This window comes from Paroedura picta, chromosome 4, assembly GCF_049243985.1.
Source record: "Paroedura picta isolate Pp20150507F chromosome 4, Ppicta_v3.0, whole genome shotgun sequence".
Classification (NCBI taxonomy): domain Eukaryota; kingdom Metazoa; phylum Chordata; class Lepidosauria; order Squamata; family Gekkonidae; genus Paroedura; species Paroedura picta.
Window position 1 is genome coordinate 26,700,283 of NC_135372.1, and position 22,614 is coordinate 26,722,896.

The following is a 22,614-nucleotide window of genomic DNA, read 5'->3' on the forward strand; positions in this document are numbered from 1 at the left end:
GGGCATGGTGGGATTTCAAGTTAGTTTCCCCTTGATCACGAGTCCTCACTCAAAACACACCAGATGGGGAAAAAAGAAAAACTGGTTCAGCATTGGGGGGAAAGCAACATTCCCCGAAGTGCCACTAAGTGATAAACACAGCAGGGCTAGAATCGAGAGACTCAAGCAACGTACAGTGAGAGAAAATGGTCCTGGAAACAGGTAAGTGCTGGGGGAGGGGCTGTCATTGGGGTTACCAGCCATCAGGTGGGAAATTTCTTCTTTATTGTTAAATCACAAGAGCCAAAGAGTTAGAAGGGTTTACACTCATTTTCAGCCACTTTCCTCTGGAGCTCTCTCCTGCAATAAAACAAAGAAAAACACTGTTTTTCCAAAAATTCTTAAATGACCTAGTAACTATACATAATAAAAGTATTTACAAGAATCCATAGTGCAGCATGCCTTATTTCCAATAAATTTCGTGCAGTCCTTTATATTGTGTGCTTTGTTCCAATAACCACGTAATGCTGAAGAATATCATAATCATATCAGGAAATGGACCAAAGGAGACCAAATCCAACGCCTTCAATCATAGTCCATACTCACCTTTGCACCAGCCCTTTTCCTATAGAAATAACGTAATTCCGTAGTGTCCAGATATTATTTCTCCGTGTCCTTAGGGAGGCCAGTGGATATTCAGTGGACCTCAACCATGTCCCTTGCTGTGGCGTCTATAAATATTCATTGAAAGGCTAACTTTAAATATTGTGAACTCTTAATTTCTTTTATACTTTCACTCAATCCAAGTGTGAAGGCCTAGAACAGGGGTAGTCAAACTGCGGCCCACCAGATGTCCATGGACCACAATTCCCAGAATGCTGGCAGGGGCTTCTGGGAATTGTAGTCCATGGACATCTGGAGGGCCGCAGTTTGACTACCCCTGGCCTAGAATCTCGCCTGACCTCTGGCTGTCACCTCTTCAGAGCCTCAAAACCCCTAAATTGTGGGCCTGCACTGCCACCTGCTGGTGAAGCGAGCCAATCCAAAAATTCCCCGCTGTTCAAAAGGTAGGCCCCTGTTCCGAGAAGGTTTTCCTCTCTGGCTAGCATTTCGCTCTGTGTGGGTGTAAAGGGCTGCAGGGCAGAGGGGGCCAAAACTGCAGCTCCCCAGATGTCCATGGACTACAATGCCCTTGAGAAGAAAAGATGGAAGGAGCCTAAGGAAGCCAAGGTGTCTCCACAAGCAGTTGTCAATTGATTCGAGGAATAAAAAAAGAGTCATTTAGGAAATGGAAGGAAGGCCTTATTACCAAGGATGAGTACAAACAAATAACCAATAATTGTAGCGGAGTGTTAGAAAAGCTAAAGCTCAAAATGAGCTTAGGCTAGCAAGAAGTGCTAAACATAGCAAAAAAAGGCTTCTTTAGTTATATTTCAAGTGAGAAAAGGAATAGGGACACCGTAGGACCACTGCGAGGACAAGAAAGTGAAATTATAACAGACTAGATTGAAAGCCCGTTTGTTAGAACGGGCTTTGAAAGGCCCCCCCCCTGTTGCCCCCTTCCTGGCGCCGAGCACACCCATCAGCCCAGGGAGGCTGTGGGTGTGCTCTGGGACCATGGGGGAGCCATCCCCGGCCCTCCCCGCTGAAGCTGTGGCTTCCTGCGGGCCAATGGGGAAGGGAACCCCCTCCCTTCCCCCCATCCCAGGGCACTTCCATGTGTCCTGGGGAGCGTCTGGGGCAAATTGCTGACAATGGCGAAAGCAAGCCCATTGGCCAGCTAGGTGGGCAGGACTGGCCACGCCCACTTTCCACCCAATTAGCCCTTAACCAAATATGTATGCCGCTCCCTGAGCGGTTTAAAGATGATGAAGAGAGGGCTGAACTGCTTAACTCCTATTTCTCCTTGTGAAGAAATGGTGCTCAATGTGGCAAAAACATAACACAATGGGGGGATGGGAATGGTGTCCTAGGACTACTGTGGGGGCAGTGCATAGACACCTAGTTTCTTTAAATGTAACAAAGTCTTCTGCGCCAGATGAATTGCATCCAAGGGTACTAAAAGAACTTGCAGATATTATCTCTGAACTTCTGTCCATTCTTTATGACACTTTTTAGAGAACAGGTGAGGTGCTAGATGATTGGAGGTGGGCAAATAGAATCATAGAATCATAGAATCTTTAAACCCGCCCCGCGGCGCGGAATAAATAAAGGAGTAAGGACTCTTGGGGAGGAGTTAGGGCGGGACCCGTCCAGGATAAAAATTCAGAGAGGGCCAATCAGGAGCCGCTTTGCAGCTCCTGATTGACCCTCTCCGGGAGCCACTCAGGGGCCAAGTGGCCAATTGGGAGGCGTGCGTAGCGTGCCTCCCTATTGGCCACTTGGCCTGTTCCGGACTCCGCACCCACACTCTGTCCCCATATGGCGGCCGCCCTGCTCCTTTCCTGCCGACGAACCATCGCCCTTCCCTCCCCATTTCGACTCCTCGCCGCCGCCACGAACATAGACTCCCTTCACCATGGCCCCGCCGCCCTGCTGCCTCGGTGAACGCTGGCCCCTCCAGGAACACGCTGAGTCGCTTCCCCCATCTCGCGGCCTTACCTGCAACCGCTCAGGCCACGCCTCGACCCGACAAGACTGCTGCGCCTGAAGGCCTTGGCCCCGAGCTCTGCGCCTGCACCCCCCTGGCCGCGCCACGCTACATTGACGGATGCAGGCCTGAATTGCCCCCTCACTTGCCCTGCAGCAAAGGAATCCCCAGAAAACTGTTTTTCATTTTTAAAGGAGGATTTAGCAGGGTCTAAATTGGGACTGCTAAACGTGGAAATGCATGCAATCTGGTTTTTCCCTGCACCGGCCATTTTGGGTAGTTTGGGAACACCCCTTTCCTGCTTTCCTGATCCCAAGCCAGTTTGGTGTAGTGGTTAGGAGCTCCAACTAACCTAGTGAGCTGGGTTTGATTCCCCGCTCCTCCCCCACATGCAGCCACTTGGGTGACCTTGGGCTTGCCGCGGTACTGATAAAACTGTTCTGACCGAGCAGGGCTCTCTCAGCCTCACCCACCCCACAGGGTGTCTGTTGTGGGGAGAGGAAAGGGAAGGCGACTGTAAGACGCTTTGAGCCTCCTGGTAGAGAACAGCAGCATTTATCTTTAACCGCTCCTCACGGAGCAGATAAAATAAAAGAGTAAGGGCTCCATCGGCAGGCCCTGTCTGGGATGAGGAAGGGTGCCAGTAGGCCCCTTCCCCTGGACTGACACTCGGAGGGCCCAATTGGCAGGTGCAAAGCACTTGCCAATTGGGCCCTCCGAGTGTCAGTCTGGCGGCAAGGGACCAATTGTGAGCCTCGCACAGCGAGGCTCACAATTGGTCCCTTGCTGCCAGACGGACGAATCGGGAGGCGCGAAGACCCCCTCCACGCTCCGAAGCAGACGTCCGACCGCCTCCATTACCTACAAGCCTTGCAAGCCCGCAGGCGGCAGCAGGGCGTCCTGAGCGTGCGCGGCAGTCAGGAGCAGCTGCAGCCAGTGTCGCAGGAGCTGGGCAGCTGGGGCTCCGTGGTGTGTCGCGCCGCCGCTGCGAGCGGTCCCAAAGCCTCCTCCGGCGGCCGCTGCTGGCTAACTGGCTGGGCCGGGGGACGATGTGTTGGCCGCGGCGGCGGCGACCTGTTCTGACCAGGCGGCAGCGTGGGCTGCAGCCCACAAGCTCGGGAACCCTGCGCAAGTCACTACAGCCCATCCACTTTCTCCTCCCCTCTACCTCGCCCACCGCTCGCTCCCCCGGACACCAGTAGGCCCTGAGGTGCCCCTCCCGGACGACCTCGGACTTCCCAAACCAGGCCGCAGAGCCCCGCCGCCCTCATGGCGCGCCCCGCTAGCGCCCGCTGCATTTTACCTGTGGCTGGCTTATTTTCTAGTATTTATATAAAGTAACTCTTCTTCTACTTCCTCGTCACATCAGAATTGCTCCGTGTCCTAGTCCTTCATTGGCCAGACCCCACCTGGAGTCCTGTGTGCAGTTCTGGAGGCCACGCTTCAAAAAGGAGGTGGACAAAGTGGAAAGGGTGTAGAGAAGAGCAAGGAGGATCATCCAGGGCCTGGGGACCAAGCTCCATGAGGAAAGGCTGGGGGGCTTAGGAATGTTCAGCCTAGAGAAGGGGAGGCTGAGAGGGGACACGGAGGCTCCCTTGAGGTATTTGAAAGGCTGTCCTTTGGAGGAGGACAGGGGAAAGTTCCTGTTAGCAGCAGATGGTAGAACCCCCAGTCATGGCTTTAAACTATGGGTAGAATGGTACCTGCTAGATGACCGGGGGGGGGGGGATTCACAGTCTGAGTAATTCAGCAGTGGAATGGGCTGCCTCAGGAGGTGGGGAGCTCCCCCTCACTGGTGGTCTTCCAGCAGCAGCTGGACAGCTCCTTATCCTGGGTGCTTGAGGCTGATACTGCATTGACTAGATGGCCTCTAAGGCCCCTTCCAAGTCTAAGGCCCCGGGGGGGGGGGGCTCTGTGCTTCCCATTTCCCTTGGTGTTCTAAGTAGGTGCTTATTTTGCTTAATGGTTAATCCAGGGCTGGAATCTATGATCCTGCAATGTTCAGGAATCTGATCCCACTGGAGACTTCAGTATCTCACAATGCTGTGAGGCGCAATCTTAGAAGTGGCTGCCTGTTGCATCTCTGTATGAGTTGCCATGCTGGCATTGTCTCCTGATGGTCTCTGCCAAGGGCATGGCATTCTGGTACATCTTTGCTTAAGCCGTGAGTCACTGCCTCCAGTTTTCATTCAGAAAAAATGTAGTGACAGCCCGACTCTCACAGGTATGTGGAACACATACCTGCTTTAGGGCTCCTAGGTCCCTCACCTGCCCGCCCTCGCTGTCAGACAGACACACAAACACGCAGACTCCTTCCCCCCCCCCCCCCACTCCCACCTACCCTCTTGCTTCCCCGGCCTCCTCCCTGGTGTCTCCTCACTTCCTCTCTCTCAGACACATACACACCCTCAGACTCCTCCTTACCACTTGAGGCAGTTTCATGGGTTCTGCCCCAGTCTACAGAGGCTGTGTGCACAGCATCCCAGTGGCTTCTATTTGCCTGCATCTCTCTGGAATATTTTTTCTGTGTTGCTTTTACAACAATCCTGTGAGGACGGCTAGGCTAAGAATGCCTAAGGTGAGGTTAATGAGGAGAACCTCCACATTCAGAGGTGCTCAACCTCTCCATCTCAGAGCCAGGAGACACCGTATCAGGGGAAGGCCTTGTGCAAAGACAGGACGCTGGATTAAGAAGAGCCCCGCTGGTTGACCCCTGTGTGAGACCGGATGCTGGACTAAACGGACCCGCCGTCTGACCCAGCAGGGCTCTTTGACTGCGGGGCTCCCCAGTTTGAATTAGAAAAACAGGTGGGGCTTTAACCTCCCTCCGCCCCTGGCCCGTTTTCTCCAGGCCTCCCCTGGGTTCTCCCGGCGGTTTCTTGGGGCAGAAAGACTGAGGCCTGCGGGTAGCAAGGGCTGAGGTCTAGTTTTTGGGGGGGAGGTAGGGGGGGAGTACCCAGCTTGCTGGGGGGTAAAGCAGTAATGACTGGGGAAGGCACTGGCAAACCACCCCGTATTGAGTCTGCCATGAAAACGCTAGAGGGCGTCACCCCAAGGGTCAGACATGACTCGGTGCTTGCACAGGGGACACCTTTACCTTTACCTTTAGGGGGGAATAAACCGGTAGAGATGTCAGGGATGCAAGAAGCCCCCCCCCCGGTTAAACCCCAGAGATGTCAGGGATGCAAGAAGCCCCCCCCCCCCGGTTAAACCCCAGAGATGTCAGGGATGCAAGAAGCCCCCCCTCCCCCCGGTTCCCAGAGCGGCCAACACTGCGTCGCCCGGGCCGAGACTCATGCAGGAGCGCGGCGGGAAGCCTCTTGCGCGCGCGGGGTGCGTGTGGAGCGGCCGGCCGGCTTTGGGGGCGCCGGGGGGGGGGGGCGCCGTCGTCTCCAGCGCAGCCTCCTCCCTCGCCCGTCACATCCGCCTCCCGGGAGCGGACGGCGGCGAGGCGGGCGGCGGGCGCGTCATGCGGGGGCGGCGCAGGGGCGGAGCGGGGCCGGCCGGGGGCTGGCCGCCTGAGCCGGGCAGGAGCCGCAGCGCCACCGCGCCGCCCTGGACAGACCCCGGACTGGGCGAGGGGCGCGCGCGCCGGTGATTAGCCTTCGGGGGGGGACGACGACGCGGGGAAAGGGAGGGAGGGGGGAGGTCGCGGGCGCGCGCGGAGGATGCGGCGCGGGGAGGGGGGGCGCGTGCCCGTCTTGCTTTCTCTCTCCCCCCCCCCCCCCCGGCCCTTCCCGGAGGAGGACCCGGGAATGCGTCCGCTTGGCTCCGCGGCGCTTGGGCGCTGGGCCCTGGGCTTGGCGCAGCCCCGCAAGGCTCGGCTCGGCCGGATCCTCCTGGCGGTGAGCCGGGCGGGCGGGGGTGAGGGTGGGGGGCTGCCTCGGGGCCCAAAGACCCCTGGCCAGCCCTCGGAGGAAATGGCCGCTGCTGCGTGGCTTGGGTCCGCTTCCTCCCCTTTCCTCTCCCGAGAGAGGGCTGCCAGCTACGGGTCGGGGAATTCCGGGAGATTTGGGGGTGGGGAGGGACCACCGTGCCCTAGAGCCCCCTCTCCACAGCATCCCTTTTCGCCTTTAGCTGCTGCAATGCCGGGGGGGGGGGTTCCCCAGGTCCCACCTGGAAGGTGGCATCCCTGACAGCAAGGTGCAATGCCGTAGAGTCCCCCCCCCAAAAAAAGCCTCCGTTTCTCCAGTGGAATGGAGCTCTGTAGATTGGAGAGGACCTGGAATTCCAGGCCTCCCCTGGAGGCTGGCATCCCTACCCTGAGATGCGTCTGTCCCGGCTGACGTCACCACCCGGCTGTTTGTCTGTCCCCTTGTTTTGGGCAAAGAGGGACCTCAATCCCCGCCCCTCCCTTGATGTGGAAGAGCTCAGTCCACCCTGGTCTGCAGCTGATAGATGCCGGGATCCCTCCTGTTTGGCTGCTTGTTGTGACGGTGCAGGGGGGTGGGGGGTGGGGGTCAGGATCCGTGCAGACCCCTGCTCAGGTCCCTCTGGAGGAAAGGGCTGTCTTGGCAGGTGGATTGGGCAGCATCACCCCCTACAGAGACCCCCTGCCACAGACCTTCTCTTCCCCAGTCTGGACTTGGTCACGCTTTTGTGGACCTGTTGCATGCCAGGGCCCAGCTCCTACGGTTCTTGTTCACCTGTTGCTTGCCCACTGCCCCTTCCACCTTGCTTCCTGGCCCAACCGGATTGAGAGTTTGCTGGGGGAAGGGGGAGAGGGCCATGCTGACCGAGACGCGGTTTCGAATTCCTGGCCGTGGGGCGTGTGTGTGTGCTTGTGTGGGCTCTCTCATGAGTCACGGGGCTTGGCTTTTGTGTTGAGAGTACGTGGCCCGTGACTGCCTGAATTACTCACCTCTCCGTGGTGTGACTGGCAGGGGCTCATGGTAATGGTAGTCTTTGGGCATCTGGGGAGCCACAGGGGGCAGCATCAGGGGAAGATTTTGGAAGGGGAGGGGGCAGGCCTGTTGGAATTGGCTCCAAGTGTGTAATTTTGTCTCACCTGAGGATGTGGACATTCTGGGAAAGCTGCGTCTTGAAATTCCCTGGGCCAGGGGTGGCTAAACTGCTGGCAGGGGCTCATGTATGGACACCTGGAGAGCCCTGGTTTGGCCACCCCTGCCCTAGATTTTATGGTCCAGAAGGTGGTGCAATCTAGGAAAGGAATGACAGCAGGTGTAGATGTGGTAGCACAATAAAAGAGTCCCTCCCCTGCACATCTTGTGTTCAACGGTAGACTGCCTCTGAGCCTGGAGGTTCCATTTAGCCATCAGGGCCATCCAATGGCCTCCAAAGGGTTGCCCAACCCTTTGTAGAGTTTGTAACTATCGATCTGGGGAATGACACAGTGGCTATTTTCTTTCCTCCTATCCCTGTGGTTCAAAATCCCCCAGGGTTCCTGGGGAGAGACAGTATCCAGTGTGTTCCCAAATTCTTGAGAAAGCTGTCAGACTTCTGAGAATTGTCCAGGCAGTTCCCCAGGCTGCTCTTGCATCATTTTGCAGTCCAGAATGAGAGAGTATCTCCCTCCTCACACACGCACCAGAGGAGACGCAGTCCCTTGCATTTGAGGGTTCCATCCATGCCACAAAATCATGGCATGTGCATTCCATTGGAGGTGAACGTCTGTCATGTGTGCATGGTTGGCGGAGGGTGTGCCCTGTGTGTATGGGGAGGTTTGTACCTTCAGATAGGCCCATGGGTTTCTTGACGCGCGTGTTTGGGATCAGTGTGCCGTCATGTGCTCTTCGGGTGCTCCGGTAACCAGTTCCCCCTCTTTCCCCCAGGCTTTAGGAGGCTGCGCAGCAGAGCATGTGTTCAGCAAGAGTCCTTGCGGTTCTCAAGCCCCACGCCGGAATGCGGGAGACCCCGACCATGGCTGTTCCAGAGAGGCATGTCATAAAGGTTCTGTTTATCTCCCCGGAAGCTGAAACACTTTCCTAACTGGCTAGATTTCCTCAATTCTTGGGAAGCGTTGGTTGTTCTCCGCCCTCTCCCCTGAAAATTATCTCGTCACCCAAGTCTGTGAATTATCACCAGCAGCCATGAACGGGCTTTCAGTGAGCGAACTGTGCTGTCTCTTCTGTTGCCCGCCCTGCCCTGGTCGGATTGCGGCCAAGTTAGCTTTCTTGCCTCCGGAGCCCACCTACACGATTGTCCCGGAACCAGAACCAGCTGGGAGTTCCAGCACCAGCTCCCTGCGGAGTGGTGCCATGACCCGATGGAAGCTCCACTTAACGGACCGGGCGGATTTTCAGTATAACCAACGGGATCTGGACACCATCGAGGTGTTCCTGACCAAGAGCAACCGAGGGAACCGGGTCAGCTGCATGTACGTCCGTTGTGTCCCAGGTGCCAGGTGAGCCGTGACCGGGAAGGTAGAACAGGAGGGTTGGGGTCTGTGTGTGTGTGTGCTTGTGTGTACAAAATGGTAGCCGAGGATCAACAGATGCCTCTCCCAGGAACCAAGATCTGGGTGTCACCCGACTTATCTGCCAGGATGTTCTGTCTTTTGGGAAGGGAAAATTCTCTTGCTCAGTTGTGTACCTTGGTCAAAGCCCATCTTAGCAACGTAAGAAGATCCTTGCTGGATCAGACCAATGGTCCCTCTAGTCCAGCATCCTGTCTCACATTGTGGCCAAACGTTTCCTCTGAACATCCAACAATTGGGCATAGAGGCCGAGGCCTTCCTTGGTAAGAACATCAGAAGAGCCCTGCTGGATCAGATCAGTGGTCCATCTAGTCCAGTATCTTGCCTCACACAGGGGCCAACCAGTTCTTCTGGAAGGCCAGCAATGGGGCAGAGAGTCGAGGTCTTCCTCTGATGGTGCCTCCTGGCTCTGGCATTCAGAGGTTGTCTTTAGCCACTGTGGAGGCTTCCTTTAGGCATCCTGGCTAGTCGCCAGTGATAATTTCTGTCACAGGAAACAGCCCAGAGAAGGGAGGTGGTTGACCTGTGATTATTTTAATGCTGTTTGTTCCGGTGGCTGTCATAACATCCTCTGGTAAAGAATCCCACATTTAATCACTCTATGTAAAGTTGTCTTCTCTTTTATCTAACCTGACCCTACTGCCCATCAGCTTCATTGGCAGTGCTTGACTTCTGGTATTTGGGAATGGGGAGAAAAAATGTATCTTTGTCATCTCCCTCCACCCCATGTATCATTTTATAATATAATTTAATTTTATAAACCTTCCTCATATAGAGGCTGCCATAGAGGATGGAGCAGAGTTGTTCTCTCTTGCCCCAGAGGGATGGACCAGAACCAATGGGGTGAAATTAATTCAAAAGAAATTCCGTCTAAACATCCGGAAGAAGTTCCTGACAGTCAGAGTGGTTCCTCAGTGGAACAGGCTTCCTCGGGAGGTGGTGGGTTCTCCATCTTTGGAAATTTTTAAACAGAGGCTGGATAGCCATCTGACGGAGAGGCTGATTCTGTGAAGGCTCAAGGGGGTGGCAGGTTACAGTAGATGAGCGATAGGGTTGTGAGTGTCCTGCATACTGCAGGGGGTTGGACTAGATGACCCAGGAGGTGCCTTCCAACTCTATGATTCTAGGATTCATGTTCCCCTTTAGTTGACTCTTTCTTAAATGGAATAGTCTCAGAGCCTTTCTTCATAGGGAAGGGGCTCCAGCCCCCTGATTATCTTGGCTGCACTCCTCTGCATTTTTTCCACCTTAAGGACTAGAAGTATCGTAAACAAAGGGCTTGTCTGAAAGAGTCTAGAGGGAGTGGCTGATCCAAAATTGTACTCCGGTTTGTATCCTTGGCCTGAACTTCCGCCCCCTTCCTGGTCTCCATCTCTAGGTGCAATCTGGCCGTTTGGAATCGCTGTTCTGAGCAATTTCCTGGATTCTTGGATACTCCCTGGTCCTTCCAACACCCTTACCTTCTAGCTCTCTGTCCTTTGCTGGAGTGGAGAGGGCTACGTGGCCTTTAGAGCGGGGGTCATCAACCCCCGGTCTGCAGCCCGGTACTGGGCCGCGAAGGCCACAGCCCCCCCACAGCGAGAAGGAAGGGAAGAGGCAGGTGTGGCCGCCGGCATGCCGGTGACGCAAACGCGCATGCGCGCAGTTGCTGCACATAAGCGTTTGCGCCCCTGGTGGTGAAAATGTGCACGCGCGGCAACTGCGCATGCGCGTTTGCGCGGCACCCGGGCCGTCGGCTCTCCCCTCACCCCCGGAGGCGGTCCCTGACCTCAGAAAGACTGGGGCCCGCTGCTTTAGAGGACTTAGGGAGAAAACCGTGAAAGAGGAAATCCAGGTTGGATCAAGCCCACCCCTGCCCAAACTGTTTCCATCACAGCCTAGAAATTTGTTAGGGGGTGGAATCCAGATCTTGACATTTTAGTCCAATGCTTTACGTCGGTGGGGTGGCCTACCCTGCAGGGCAGACTGTCTCCAACACACAGCCAATCGTGTTTTAAAACTGAATTGTGGATGGTCGGGAAATGACACAGTGAACTTAGTTGTAACAGCGACAACAACAACACATCTATTCTTGCAACCTGCCCTTCTCAATAGATGCAGGGCGGGTGACATCAGATAAAAACACACCACAGTACAACATATAAATAAACAATTTAAAATTAAAGGATAGGTTTTAAAGTCTTTAAAATCATGGTTAAAACAGCCCGCCTTGTAGTTTAAATAACCGAGGGTTACATTTTTAACGTTGAAACGTTCTGCAGGCTTCAAGAAACGCCAGAAGTGGTGTGATTGTGCAGAATATGGTTGGGAAACAGAGCTGAGGACACGCCCACCTGGGACCCCTCTCTTTCCCACCCCCTCCAGGCCCATCCCTGGCCATTTTGGAGGGGAAGCATGGGTTGTCAAAGTGTTTAACAAATTTTAAAAACATATAAGAAGTTAATTAACTCCCACCTATTCTGGAAACCCTTCCAGGGTCATCGGGACACCCCGGGGTTTCCTGAGACCCTGGTTGGGAAAACCTGGGTTAGCTAGTGGAGATTTTGTAGGTTCTCAAGAAGGGAGCCAGCATTTTCAGCCACAGGCCTGGTGGAAGACCCCTGCTGAACTGTTCAAGGTTGAGGTGGGCTTGATCTCGCCAGGGAGAATGCTCCTTTGGGTCCGTTGCCTGAATGTTAAAAGACCTAAGAAACGTCAAGGTCTGTGAGCCATGGATTCCAATCCCACCTCTATGTCTTCTTGTGTACCTCTCTGTAATATAACACGGGCCCGCCTAACAGGGCTGTTGTAGGGATGGCTGGGATTACTCCCTTCAAAGCTGGCAATAGAGAAGATTTTGAAAAGTTTGCAAGGGGCAAGGTTGGGAGATCTGAGTTCAAATCTCATACAGCTGTGAAGCTCCCTGGGTGACCTCGGCTGAGTCATAGAATAATGAAGTTGGAAGGGGACCTCCAGGTCATCTAGTCCAACCCAATGCACAATGCAGGAAATTTGCAGCTACCTGCCCACCCACAATGAGGCCAGTTCCATGTCCAGCTTGCCATTCCTCTCATGGTTCTTGTGAAGATAAATTGGCATTGCTGGAGGGTGCTTGCAAGACCAGTAGAACAGCAGCCAACGTGTCAGTTTAAATCAGGGATCCCCAGCCTTTTTGAGCCTGCTGGAGGGGAGAAATGTTGCGCAGAACAGAAGACAAAAGACCTACCTGGAATGCGTTAGGACCGGAAAGGTTGGATGTCTATGTAAATTGGGCAACAGATTACAAAAATATATGAACGCTTAAAAAAAAAAACCTTTAAGATTAAAAACACAAACAAAGCCTATAGGCCATTGTTGAAAAATTATAACGTACACTGTACAATCTTAGGTCTTAGACCTGATGTGTTTTGACCCTCGCTGGGTCTTTCTCAGAGGTCTAATTTCGATACACCTCCATGGATAAAATATAAAATACATAAAGCAGCCTGTATAAAATAAATAAATTATGAGAACTTATTTTGTAGGGTGCCAAAATCAATCGTAATGGATCAGATGAAAAATGTCCATTTATCACATACTAGTCCCCTTCTTTTGGGAATTCTGCCAAGGAATTCTGACGTGCGCCTTGGTCCACCCACTGATTTCATGGGCATTCTTAGAGGCTATAGTGGGCACAGCATAAAAGGGCTGCCACAAACTGCCTGCCAGGGGAGGATTATCTTCAGGGCTGTGCTCATCCTTGGGCTGGGGTGGCTGCTACTGCAAAAGCAATATTAAAAAAAAAAATCTGCCCAGCAACTCAAATGTCCCTTAGTCAATCAGAAGGCTTGCTGGACAGAAGCCCTACCAGGTGCTACCTGGCTCTGCCCGCTTTCTAAAAGCAGCGGGTGACCCCAGAAGAAGTGTCTCACCTTTTGTTACCATTGAGAAACCCCTGAAACATGCCCACCTGGGGCTCCTCCCCACCTCTCCAGACCCACCAGTGGCCATTTTGGGAGGGGAGGATGAGTTGACAGGACTACATATGGTCATATCACCCGATAAATGTTTAACCAATTTTAAGAATACATTAAAAATCAATGCATGATAGGATGTCTCACTGATATTGCTGTGGAATATCCCAGGGCTTCCTGGGAAAACATCAGACTACAGCAATAAAAGCTTTCATAGAATCATAGAATAAGAGAGTTGGAAGGGACCTCCTGGGTCATCTAGTCCAACCCCCTGCACTTTGCAGGACACTCACATCCCTATCGCTCATCTACTGTCACCTGAATCAGCCTCTCTGTCAGATGGCTGTCCAGCCTCTGGTTAAAAATTTCCAAAGATGGAGAACCCACCACCTCCCGAGGAAGCCTGCCTTAAGATTGTAATTTTTAAAAAAACACTCTATGCTGTTTAAACACAGAACTGTTGTCAAAGATCGCTTCCAGCAATACGTTTAATAAAAAATGAAATCTAATCCGATAAACTTTTCTAAAAACCAACGACAAATAAATCCATTAACTCCCTACCCATTCAGGAAACCCTTCCAGGGGGGTTCATGAAACCCTGGTTGAGAAAGGCAAGCCTAAGTCGTCCCAGGGGTCTTCAGCTTGGGTACCTTGTCCCTCCTAGCAGGAAAACGGGCACGTGTGGAAATTCTCCCTCCTGAAGGGGAAGTGGACACGGCTTGGGGGCCTTGGGATGAGTCTTGAAACGGATTGGCGTTATTAGTCAGCGTTGCTGTAGAACGTACGTGGGCAGGGGAGAGGAAGAGAAGGAAAGAAGGAAAAGCCAGGGAAGGGCTCTGTGAGAAAGATGAGCCCTGTGTGGGGCAGACAAGGGGAACTGGGTGGAGTGCCGTACTCTCGTTGGAATTTCCTGTCCTCTCGCCGCTGCTTTTAGGATCCATTATTCCCAGTTTTTCTCTGGCGGATGCGGAGGGCCACTCCTCTTCCCTTTATGTTTGTGGGCAGAGCCAATCCGGTTCGGGGCTGGCCCCCTCCGGTTTCCTCCTGGATTGGTAGCCAACTCTATCTTAGCTTAGCCAGCTGTAAAGGCCAATTCCCGCCCCCCCCCCCAGCCCCAACTATATTGACTGTGCAATAGTTTGACACATGCAGCCAGCTGGGTGACCTTGCGCTAGTGACAGTCCTGCTAGAGCTGTTCTCGCAGAGCAGTTCTGTCCGAGCTCTGTCAGCCTCACCTACCTCACAGAGTGCCTGTTGCCCTGAGACTCCCTTTGGGTAGTGGAAAGCAGGATAATAATAAACCCACCTCTTCTCCTTTCTGTAACAGTAAGATCGTTTGTAAGCAAACTGGACTTTCTTCTGTGTGAACAGAGACTGTTTCAGCCTGGAAAAAAATTACGCCAGTCGTCTTCTCTCAATTAACAAACCCACCGAATATCTCTGTGCTTCTAAGCTGCGATTAATTCTGTACCTTTGACCAGTTTGCCCTTTCAGATTCTAGATCTATTTGGGTCACCCAATTCTTGGCTTTTATATACAAAGCCTTTGAGCACGTACATGTTCCAGTGAAGGAAATTCTTTTTGCGGCAGAACTTCTGTACCTTTTAGAGTTTCCTTCATACCCCTGACCACATGTCTTATGCAGTTTTGTGCATTGTGGGGATTGGCTGTGGAAAGGCAGTTGAATTCTCGTGGGAAAGACCCCTTTTCACATCTGAAGCGTACAGACGCCCTCTCCAAGATGGCCGCCATTTTGGCGGCAAGACTCCCTAGAGCTGAGCATGTTTTTCCAGGGAAGGAGGAAGGCCAGAGGAATCTCCATTTCGAAGACTGTGTGCTTGCAGAAGGCCTACTGAAGTTCTAATGAGGGCATCTCGAGCTGAAAGGGTCTCTGGCCAGAGGGCAGGGAATAATCCCGTTCAGAGCAGGGTTGCCTGCGCATAAATCACTGGGGCAGCAGCCTCGCCAAACGCAGTGGGGCTTCCTGTTGGTGGTGAGCTAGTTTGGTACAGTGGTTAGGAGTGCAGACTTCTAATCTGGTATGCCGGGTTCGATTCTGCGCTTCCCCACATGCAACCAGCTGGGTGACCTTGGGCTCGCCACGGCACTGATAAAATTGTTCTGACCGAGCAGTGATATCAGGGCTCTCTCAGCCTCCCCTCCCTCTTAGGGTGTCTGTTGTGGGGAGAGGAAATTGAAGGTGACTGTAAGCCGCTTTCAGACTCCTTTGGGTAGAGAAGAGCAGCATATAGGAACCAGCTCTTCTTCTTCTTCAATAATCTCAGGGCTCTCTCAGCCTCACCCATCTCACAGGGTGTCTGTTGTGGGGAGAGGAAAGGGAAGGCAAATGTAAGCCGCTTTGAGACTCCTTCGGGTAGAGAAAAGCGGCATATAAGAACCAACTCTTCTTCTTCTTCAATAATATCAGGGCTCTCTCAGCCTCACCTCCCTCACAGGGTGTCTGTTGTGGGGAGAGGAAAGGGAAGGCGACTGTAAGCCGCTTTGAGACTCCTTCGGGTAGAGAAAAGCGGCATATAAGAACCAACTCTTCTTCTTCTTCAGTAATATCAGGGCTCTCTCAGCCTCACCCACCTCACAGGGTGTCTGTTGTGGGGAGAGGAAAGGGAAGGCGTCTGTAAGCCGCTTTGAGACTCCTTTGGGTAGAGAAAAGCGGCATATAAGAACCAACTTCTTCTTCTTCCTTTGGAGGAACTCGGCACATGAGGGGGAGCAGCCGTGTCTCAGTGGAAGGCTGAAGGTTGCTGGGTTTGGTCCTGGCACGTCCCCTTAAAAAGACCAGGCAAAGGGACCATGTACAATCCCCGCTTGAGACTCCAACAGTCTGCTGCCCTCCTGAGTCAACTGCGATGGACCAAGGGTCCGATTTCACAGGTGGCAACTTCAGGTGACCCTGTGATTGGACAGAGACTCCCTTGCTGTGCTTGGGTCTGGAGGAAGGAGCAGCCAATCTATGTGCAGTTTTTAAAAAGAGCTGACCTGTTAAGTCAGGTTTTTCTCAACCAGGGTTTCATGAAACGTTTATCACAGGGGTAGTCAAACTGCAGCCCTCCAGATGTCCATGGACTACAATTCCCAGGAGCCCCTGCCAGCATTCGCTGGCAGGGGCTTCTGGGAATTGTAGTCCACGGACATCTGGAGGGCCGCAGTTTGACTACCCCTGGTTTATCAGGTAACATGACAGTATATTGGCATGTCGACCTGCCCTCCCCCCTCCCAAAATGGCCAATGCTGGGGCTGGAGGGGGGTGGGGAGGGGAGGGGCCTTGGGTGGGCGTGTCCACAGCTCTGCTTCCCAACCATATTCTGCACTATTGTGCCACTTCTGGGGTTAATCAAAGCCTGAAGAATGTTTCAAGGGGTTCTCAACAGTCAAAGGCTGTTATTAGGTAGTGCAATAGGGGGTCTTTTGGGGCACTGCTATGCTCCGCCGCCAGCTGAAATGCTATTGAGACGGAAACCCTCAAGACAGCTTTAGAGCATGAAAAATTGGCTGCAGGCCTAGAGCTCCCAGGGTCTCAGCATTGATTTACATCCCACCTTTCTTCCCAGTGGGGATTCCAAGCAGCTGACCATTTCTCCACTTGTCCATTTTATCCTCACAACAGCCCTCCGAGGTAGGTCAGATTGAGTGACTGGGATGTAAGAAGCGCTTTACTGGATCAGACCAGAGGTCCTAGTCCAGCATCCTGCCTCACACAGGGGCCAGCCAGTCCCTCTGGAGGGCCAGCAACAGGGCATAGAGAGGCCTTCCCTGAGAAGAACATCAGAAGAGCCCTGCTGGATCAGACCAGTGAGGATCCATCTAGTCCAGCCTCCTGCCTCACACAGGGGCCAGCCAGTTCCTCTGGAGGGGCAGCAACAGGGCAGAGAAGCCAAGGCCTTCCCCTGATATAGCCTCCTGGCTCTGGGACTTGGAGCCTTAGTGTTTAGATCAGGGGTAGTCAAACTGCGGCCCTCCAGATGTCCATGGACTACAATTCCCAGGAGCCCTGGGAATGCTGGCAGGGGCTCCTGGGAATTGTAGTCCATGGACATCTGCAGGGCCGCAGTTTGACTACCCCTGGTTTAGATATTATCTAGAACTTGTGATGGTGGTAAAGAGTTCACTCAGATAGTGAAGAGGGGAGTCCTGTTCAATACATACTCAAAGAATCCGAAATCGGTTGGAATCAAATTGGTGAGGATATGCTTAAAGAACTCGGATTTGGCTACGATTTCCTGCCGACTATCAGAGAGGGAGATCTTTTCTTGTATTAAAAAAAGGCTGACTGAGTTAGAATACCTATTAATTCTCGACGCTTACAAAACATGCTCTCCCCTGACCTTTGGTATCCTCCCCCCACCCGGGCCAAATGGCCCCATATATTAGTATTTTAATGTCTTCAGCGGGTATCCCCCAAAATCTGCCTTCCAAAACTACGGAAGGCATCACATTGAACCTTGGAAGGCAGATTTTGGGGGATACCCGCTGAAGACAGATTATGCCCCTGTGGTGCTGGGGGCAAACTTTTGTTCCCATGACTCTGTTTTGGACTTCTTATGTATTTCAGTGCACATTTTATATCAGGCGCCTTTTCGCCGAGAGCACGAATCCCTCTGATTCGATAGCTCTATAGTATGCTTGTTGATATGACACGTGAGAAACATGAAAAAGTTGCTAGATCTCCCCAGTGCGTTCAGTCTGTTCGCCAGAGCAGTTACCGTATTAACTGCAAATTCAGCAAACGTCTCTCTGCTGCTGTATGTTTTCTTAAATGGGCCTCCTCAAGGTTTATGTAAACTTGTGATGGATGTGGTACAGCGCTGTCTACCGTCTCAGGACTCTACCGCTTCCTGTGGAGTGTGCCTGACTCCCGCTCGTGCCAATGCCTCCTTCCTCTCCTCCAGGTTCACGGTTCTCTTCTCCCACGGCAACGCCGTCGACTTGGGCCAGATGTGCAGCTTCTATATCAGCCTGGGGACCCGGATCAGCTGCAACATCTTCTCCTACGATTACTCCGGATATGGGGTCAGCACGGGGAAGCCCTCGGAGAAGAACCTCTATGCCGATGTCGACGCGGCCTGGCAGGCCCTCCGCACCCGGTATGCCTTCAGGTGGAGGGAATAAGGTGTCTGCGGAGGTTTGGTAAACCGTGACGGCTAGGGAAAGGAGCCTCCTCATGCAGAGGCAGTGTATCTGTGAGCAACAGGCAGGGGTGCAAAAGACGGGAGAGTCTGCTGCCTCACAATGGCCTATGGCAGGGGTAGTCAACCTGTGGTCCTCCAGATGTCCAGGGACTACAATTCCCATGAGCCCCTGCCAGCGAACGCTGGCAGGGGCTCATGGGAATTGTAGTCCCTGGACATCTGGAGGACCACAGGTTGACTACCCCTGGCCTATAGTACTGATATTCCTAGTTGTGTACACGTTGTACACCCAACGATATAGCTCCTCCTGCAAGCATCCCTTGACGTTCTATATTACTGCTACAAACTGGGGGGCCTGTGAAGAAATGTGGGCGGGGAACAATGGCATGATTGTGCAATCTTTGTCTCTTCCTTGTGCTCACAGAACCTTACCGAGTGGCAGAGGGAGACATCAGTAGGGCTGTGCCCCCAAGGAGCTGAGTCACAGGAGTGGGGACCCAGTAGACTAGCCCTTTTTCAACCTTTAACCACATAGGCCAGGGGTAGCCAAACTGTGGCTCTCCAGAGGTCCATGGACTACAATTCCCATGAGCCCTGTGACAAGGGGCTCATGGGAATTGTAGCCCATGGGCATCTGGAGATGCACAGTTTGGCAACCCCTGATGCAGGCGCTACTGGAAGAATTTTCAAGCTTTGCTGTATAGCCATTTTTGCAGGCTTCAAATGCAGCCCCCCCCCCCCCCCTGCCCCGGACCTCACCAGGAACCTGGCTTGGGCTAGAGCCAAGCCATGGCTGCGTGCTAGGCTGAACCAGGCCCCCCTGCCCCCCAACCCCAGTTTTAAAACAAAAACACTCCCCTCACTCATTGAGTTGCCACCGACATGAGAGGAGCCTCAGCTTTTAAAGGTTTGAATGGCTTTGGGAGGGGGCTTTGGGAGGGGGTGGGTTGGCCTCCCCATATACAGGGGTGGGGGGAGCTTTTAAAAGATTAATTAATCCCCCCCCATGCCACAGCACACCTTGTGGGCTCCCGTGATGCACCAATGATTGAGAATCCCTGCAGCTGACTGAGAGGAAAAAGATGAATTGAAGCCACCCCGGTTCTCTGTTTCTCTGGCCTTAACCTTCTCCCCGCCATAGGAAACGATGGAGGTTGGATGGGGGCACTCTTTTTGGGTCCCTGTAGAACTGGATCACTGGGTCCAACTTTTTTGAAGCTTGGGGGTGCTTTTGAAGTGAGGCCCCAGCAGTTACGCTGCAAATTCGGTGCCTCGATCTCAACTCCCCCACCCCCAGACGGTGGAATGGATAAAAAAGCCAAATTCCCCCATTGACTTTAATGGCAGATAGGTTTTTATTTATTTATTTTATTCCTTCAATTTCTATATCGCCCCTCGCTGGTTGTGATAGCATCAAATCGATTTCACAAAAGCCAAATTATCGGGATCCAAATCACTATGCCAAACCATCGATTCGACCGGTTCGGATTTGGCCGAATCCAATATATACCATTTCTTTTTCTGTGCACATCCCTATAACCCAGTGACAAGCCTCACTTGGCAAAACGCCACTTCCTAGAGATGCTTGGGCACCAGTAAAGGTGTAAGTGGGGCACCCCGTGGCCTAGAGAAGTAGCTGAACTTGGAACAGTGAATGTATCTCCCTCTGGAATCTTCTCCCCACTCTGCAGCTATGGGATCAGCCCGGAGAACATCATTCTGTATGGGCAGAGCATTGGCACCGTACCCACCGTGGACCTCGCCTCTCGCTACGAGTGTGCCGCAGTCATCCTGCACTCGCCCCTGACCTCAGGCATGCGCGTCGCCTTTCCGGAAACCAAGAAGACGTATTGCTTTGATGCTTTCCCAAAGTAAGCCCATGGGTCACCCTCTTCTAAGATACTTTTAACCTTCCTTTCCTTCAAGGGCTGGGGTATACGGCCCTCCTTTTATCCTCACCATGTTCCTGTAAGGAGAAACAGGCAGAGAAAGAGTGACAGGATCAAGCTGTCTCCTTCCCCAATAAGCTTCACGGTAGTGTGCGGGATTTGAACTTGGGTCTCGCTTCATGGTGCAGCCTGTGGATTTGTGCAGGGAGGGTTGATAGAGACTAGGATGTGCGCTTCGGCTCGGTTTGGCTGCCTCGGTGATCGCTGATGTCTGAGGCGGCCAGTGCTGGAGAGAAGAGGGGTGGCGGAGGTGCACCAGCTGGCGGCTTGCACGCCGCCACTGCCCCTCCTCTCCATGCCACAGCTCTGGCCACCACCCTAATAGAGACAGAGACATGCTAAGTCTCTTGGAGCTTCTGTGTTTGAATCCCCCTAGTATACTTTTATTGCTTAAAAATGGAGGCCTGATCTAAACAGCTCACAACTCCTGGGTGCGGCTTCAAGAGTGCTGGCCATTCTTACGGAGTTGGCGTAGACACCAATGGCTAAGTTCATGGCCGATGGGTGTCAAATTGGCGTGTGAATGCTGTGACTCCGGATCAGACACTGGATACATCTTGGCCTGCTCTGCCTGCCTGCCTGCCAGGATTTCCGACCACCTCTGGGCCAAACCACACGGGATCCATACGCATGATCGAAGCCCCCAGTGTGGGAGTTAATTACAAATGGCATCCATTGTAATAGCAGGATGCTTGACTAGATAGTCTTATCAGGGAACGGCTTGGCCTCCCTGCCCCGTTGTTGGCCTTCCAGAGGAACTGGCTGACCACCGTGTGAGACAGGATGCTGGACTAAGTGGACCAGTGGTCCGATCCAGCAGGGCTCTTTTAATGTTCTTGTCAGGGAAGGCCTTGGTCTCTGTGCCCTGTTGTTGGCCAACCAGGTAGGAGGCTGGGCTAGGTGGACCACTGGTCCAATCTAGTAGGTCTGTTCTTATGTTCTTGTCAGGGAAGGCCTTGGCCTCTATGCCCGGTTTTTGGCCATTCAGAGGAAATGTTTGGCCACAATGTGAGACAGGATGCTGGACTAGAGGGACCGCTGGTCTGATCCAGCAAGACTCTTCTTACATTGCTAAGATGGGCTTTGACCAAGCAGGGCTCTTACGTCCTTACGGTTGTGAACCTCCAATGTCACGTGTGGTTTGGACTCCGCTGCCAGCACAAAGCTGTTCAACCCCATGCTTAAATGGCGGGCCTTTTATTGGTCAAATGGCCGCAGCACCACCTTGGCATGTCTAAGGTCATGGCTTCAATGCCCGTTTTCTCCAGGGCTTAGTCGACTCTCTGAGCTCGGCCTAAGCCCCACGCAGCCTCCTCATCTCCTTTCTCTCCTGCAGCATCGACAAAGTGTCCCGCATCACGTCCCCCGTCCTGTTCATCCACGGCACGGAAGACGAGGTGATCGACTTCTCGCACGGCCTGGCCCTCTTTGAACGCTGCCCCAAGGCCGTCGAGCCTCTGTGGGTGGAAGGGGCCGGCCACAACGACATCGAACTCTACAGCCAGTACCTGGAGCGCCTCCGCAAGTTCATCTCCCAAGATCTGTCCGGCCAGCATAACTGAGACCCCCGTTTGCGCCGTTCCCTCCGGGGACCGCCTGCCCCCGTGCTCCTCGGTTGAGGAGGCAGGGAGATGTTCGCAAACCCGAAAAGTGGGACGCTGTCGGTGCCGCGACTTCAATACCCCCTCCCATCAAAGCGAAACTGGCCCTTGCGCCCTCCGAGGCGGGCTCGTCGTCCCTACGGACCCCGGGTCTCTACCAGCCGTGTCTTGTCATAGGATGACGCCAGCGGTTCCGGCGTGAGGCTGCCATCTTTGGCGATGGCGTATCTGTCTGTGAAAACGCACCGAGGATTGGTGCCCTCCCTCCACCCCCTCCCTTTGGCTTCAGACGGCAACAGACTGGCCTACGGCCGCCATCCTTTCTTTTGAAATGACCACGTCCGCCGGGACCGCCCTGCGTCTTCGGCCGCCACTATGCCATCTTGTGTCAAACTCTCGATTTCCCCCGCGTCAAGCAATAGCAATAAGGCCATTGAAGGGGGGGGGGGGGAGAAAAGGGGAAGGCCTGGATGAACCCCAATGCTGCCTCCTGGTATCAAGATGGTAACAACTTCTGGCATCCAGCCTCCCCTGTCAGGGGAAGAGCAATCAGGCTGGAGACGATGGCCATCTGGATCCTGCTGCTTCCAGCTGCGGATCCTTAGAAGCCAGCACTGAATAGGGGGGAGGGGGCTGGGGGGGGTGAATGCCAGTCGTTTTGGGGGGAAGGATCCATTGGCCACTTTCTGGATTCCCTTGTTCTAGCCTCTTCCCTCCCCCATCCGAAAATTTCCCTGTGTTCAGCCTGTGCTTCCCTTAATTCCAGATAGGCAGATATAGAAGTATGAAGTCTCTGACCCAATCATTTTGCAAGCAACATGGAATAAAAGTTTTAAAGGTCTGGACTGTTTTTCCAAGAAACGTTGCCTGGTTTACTCTGGTGGCTCCGGGGGATGATGTGTCTGTCTTTTTGTATGTTCTCCAGGGTTCTCCACTTATTGGCCCCTCCTCTACTTTCGCTCCCACAACATCCCTACGAG

General features: G+C 53.4%; 1 protein-coding gene and 1 long non-coding RNA gene across 2 annotated transcripts; one reads left to right on the forward strand and one right to left on the reverse strand.

Moving 5' to 3' along the window:
* Window positions 1-242: 242 nt before the first annotated feature.
* LOC143835004 (uncharacterized) lies at window positions 243-8,392 on the reverse strand. Its single transcript, XR_013229956.1, has 2 exons — window positions 8,259-8,392; window positions 243-339 (listed from the first exon to the last, which is right to left on the reverse strand). It is a non-coding gene; the product is annotated as an uncharacterized LOC143835004 (long non-coding RNA).
* A 227-nt stretch (window positions 8,393-8,619) lies between these two features.
* Window positions 8,620-22,475, forward strand: ABHD17A (abhydrolase domain containing 17A, depalmitoylase). Its single transcript, XM_077332050.1, has 4 exons — window positions 8,620-8,933; window positions 17,845-18,039; window positions 19,776-19,955; window positions 21,370-22,475. Exons 1-4 carry the CDS (start codon window positions 8,620-8,622, stop codon window positions 21,593-21,595), a joined length of 915 nt encoding a protein of 304 aa, XP_077188165.1. The 3' UTR covers window positions 21,596-22,475.
* The last annotated feature ends 139 nt before the right edge of the window (window positions 22,476-22,614 follow it).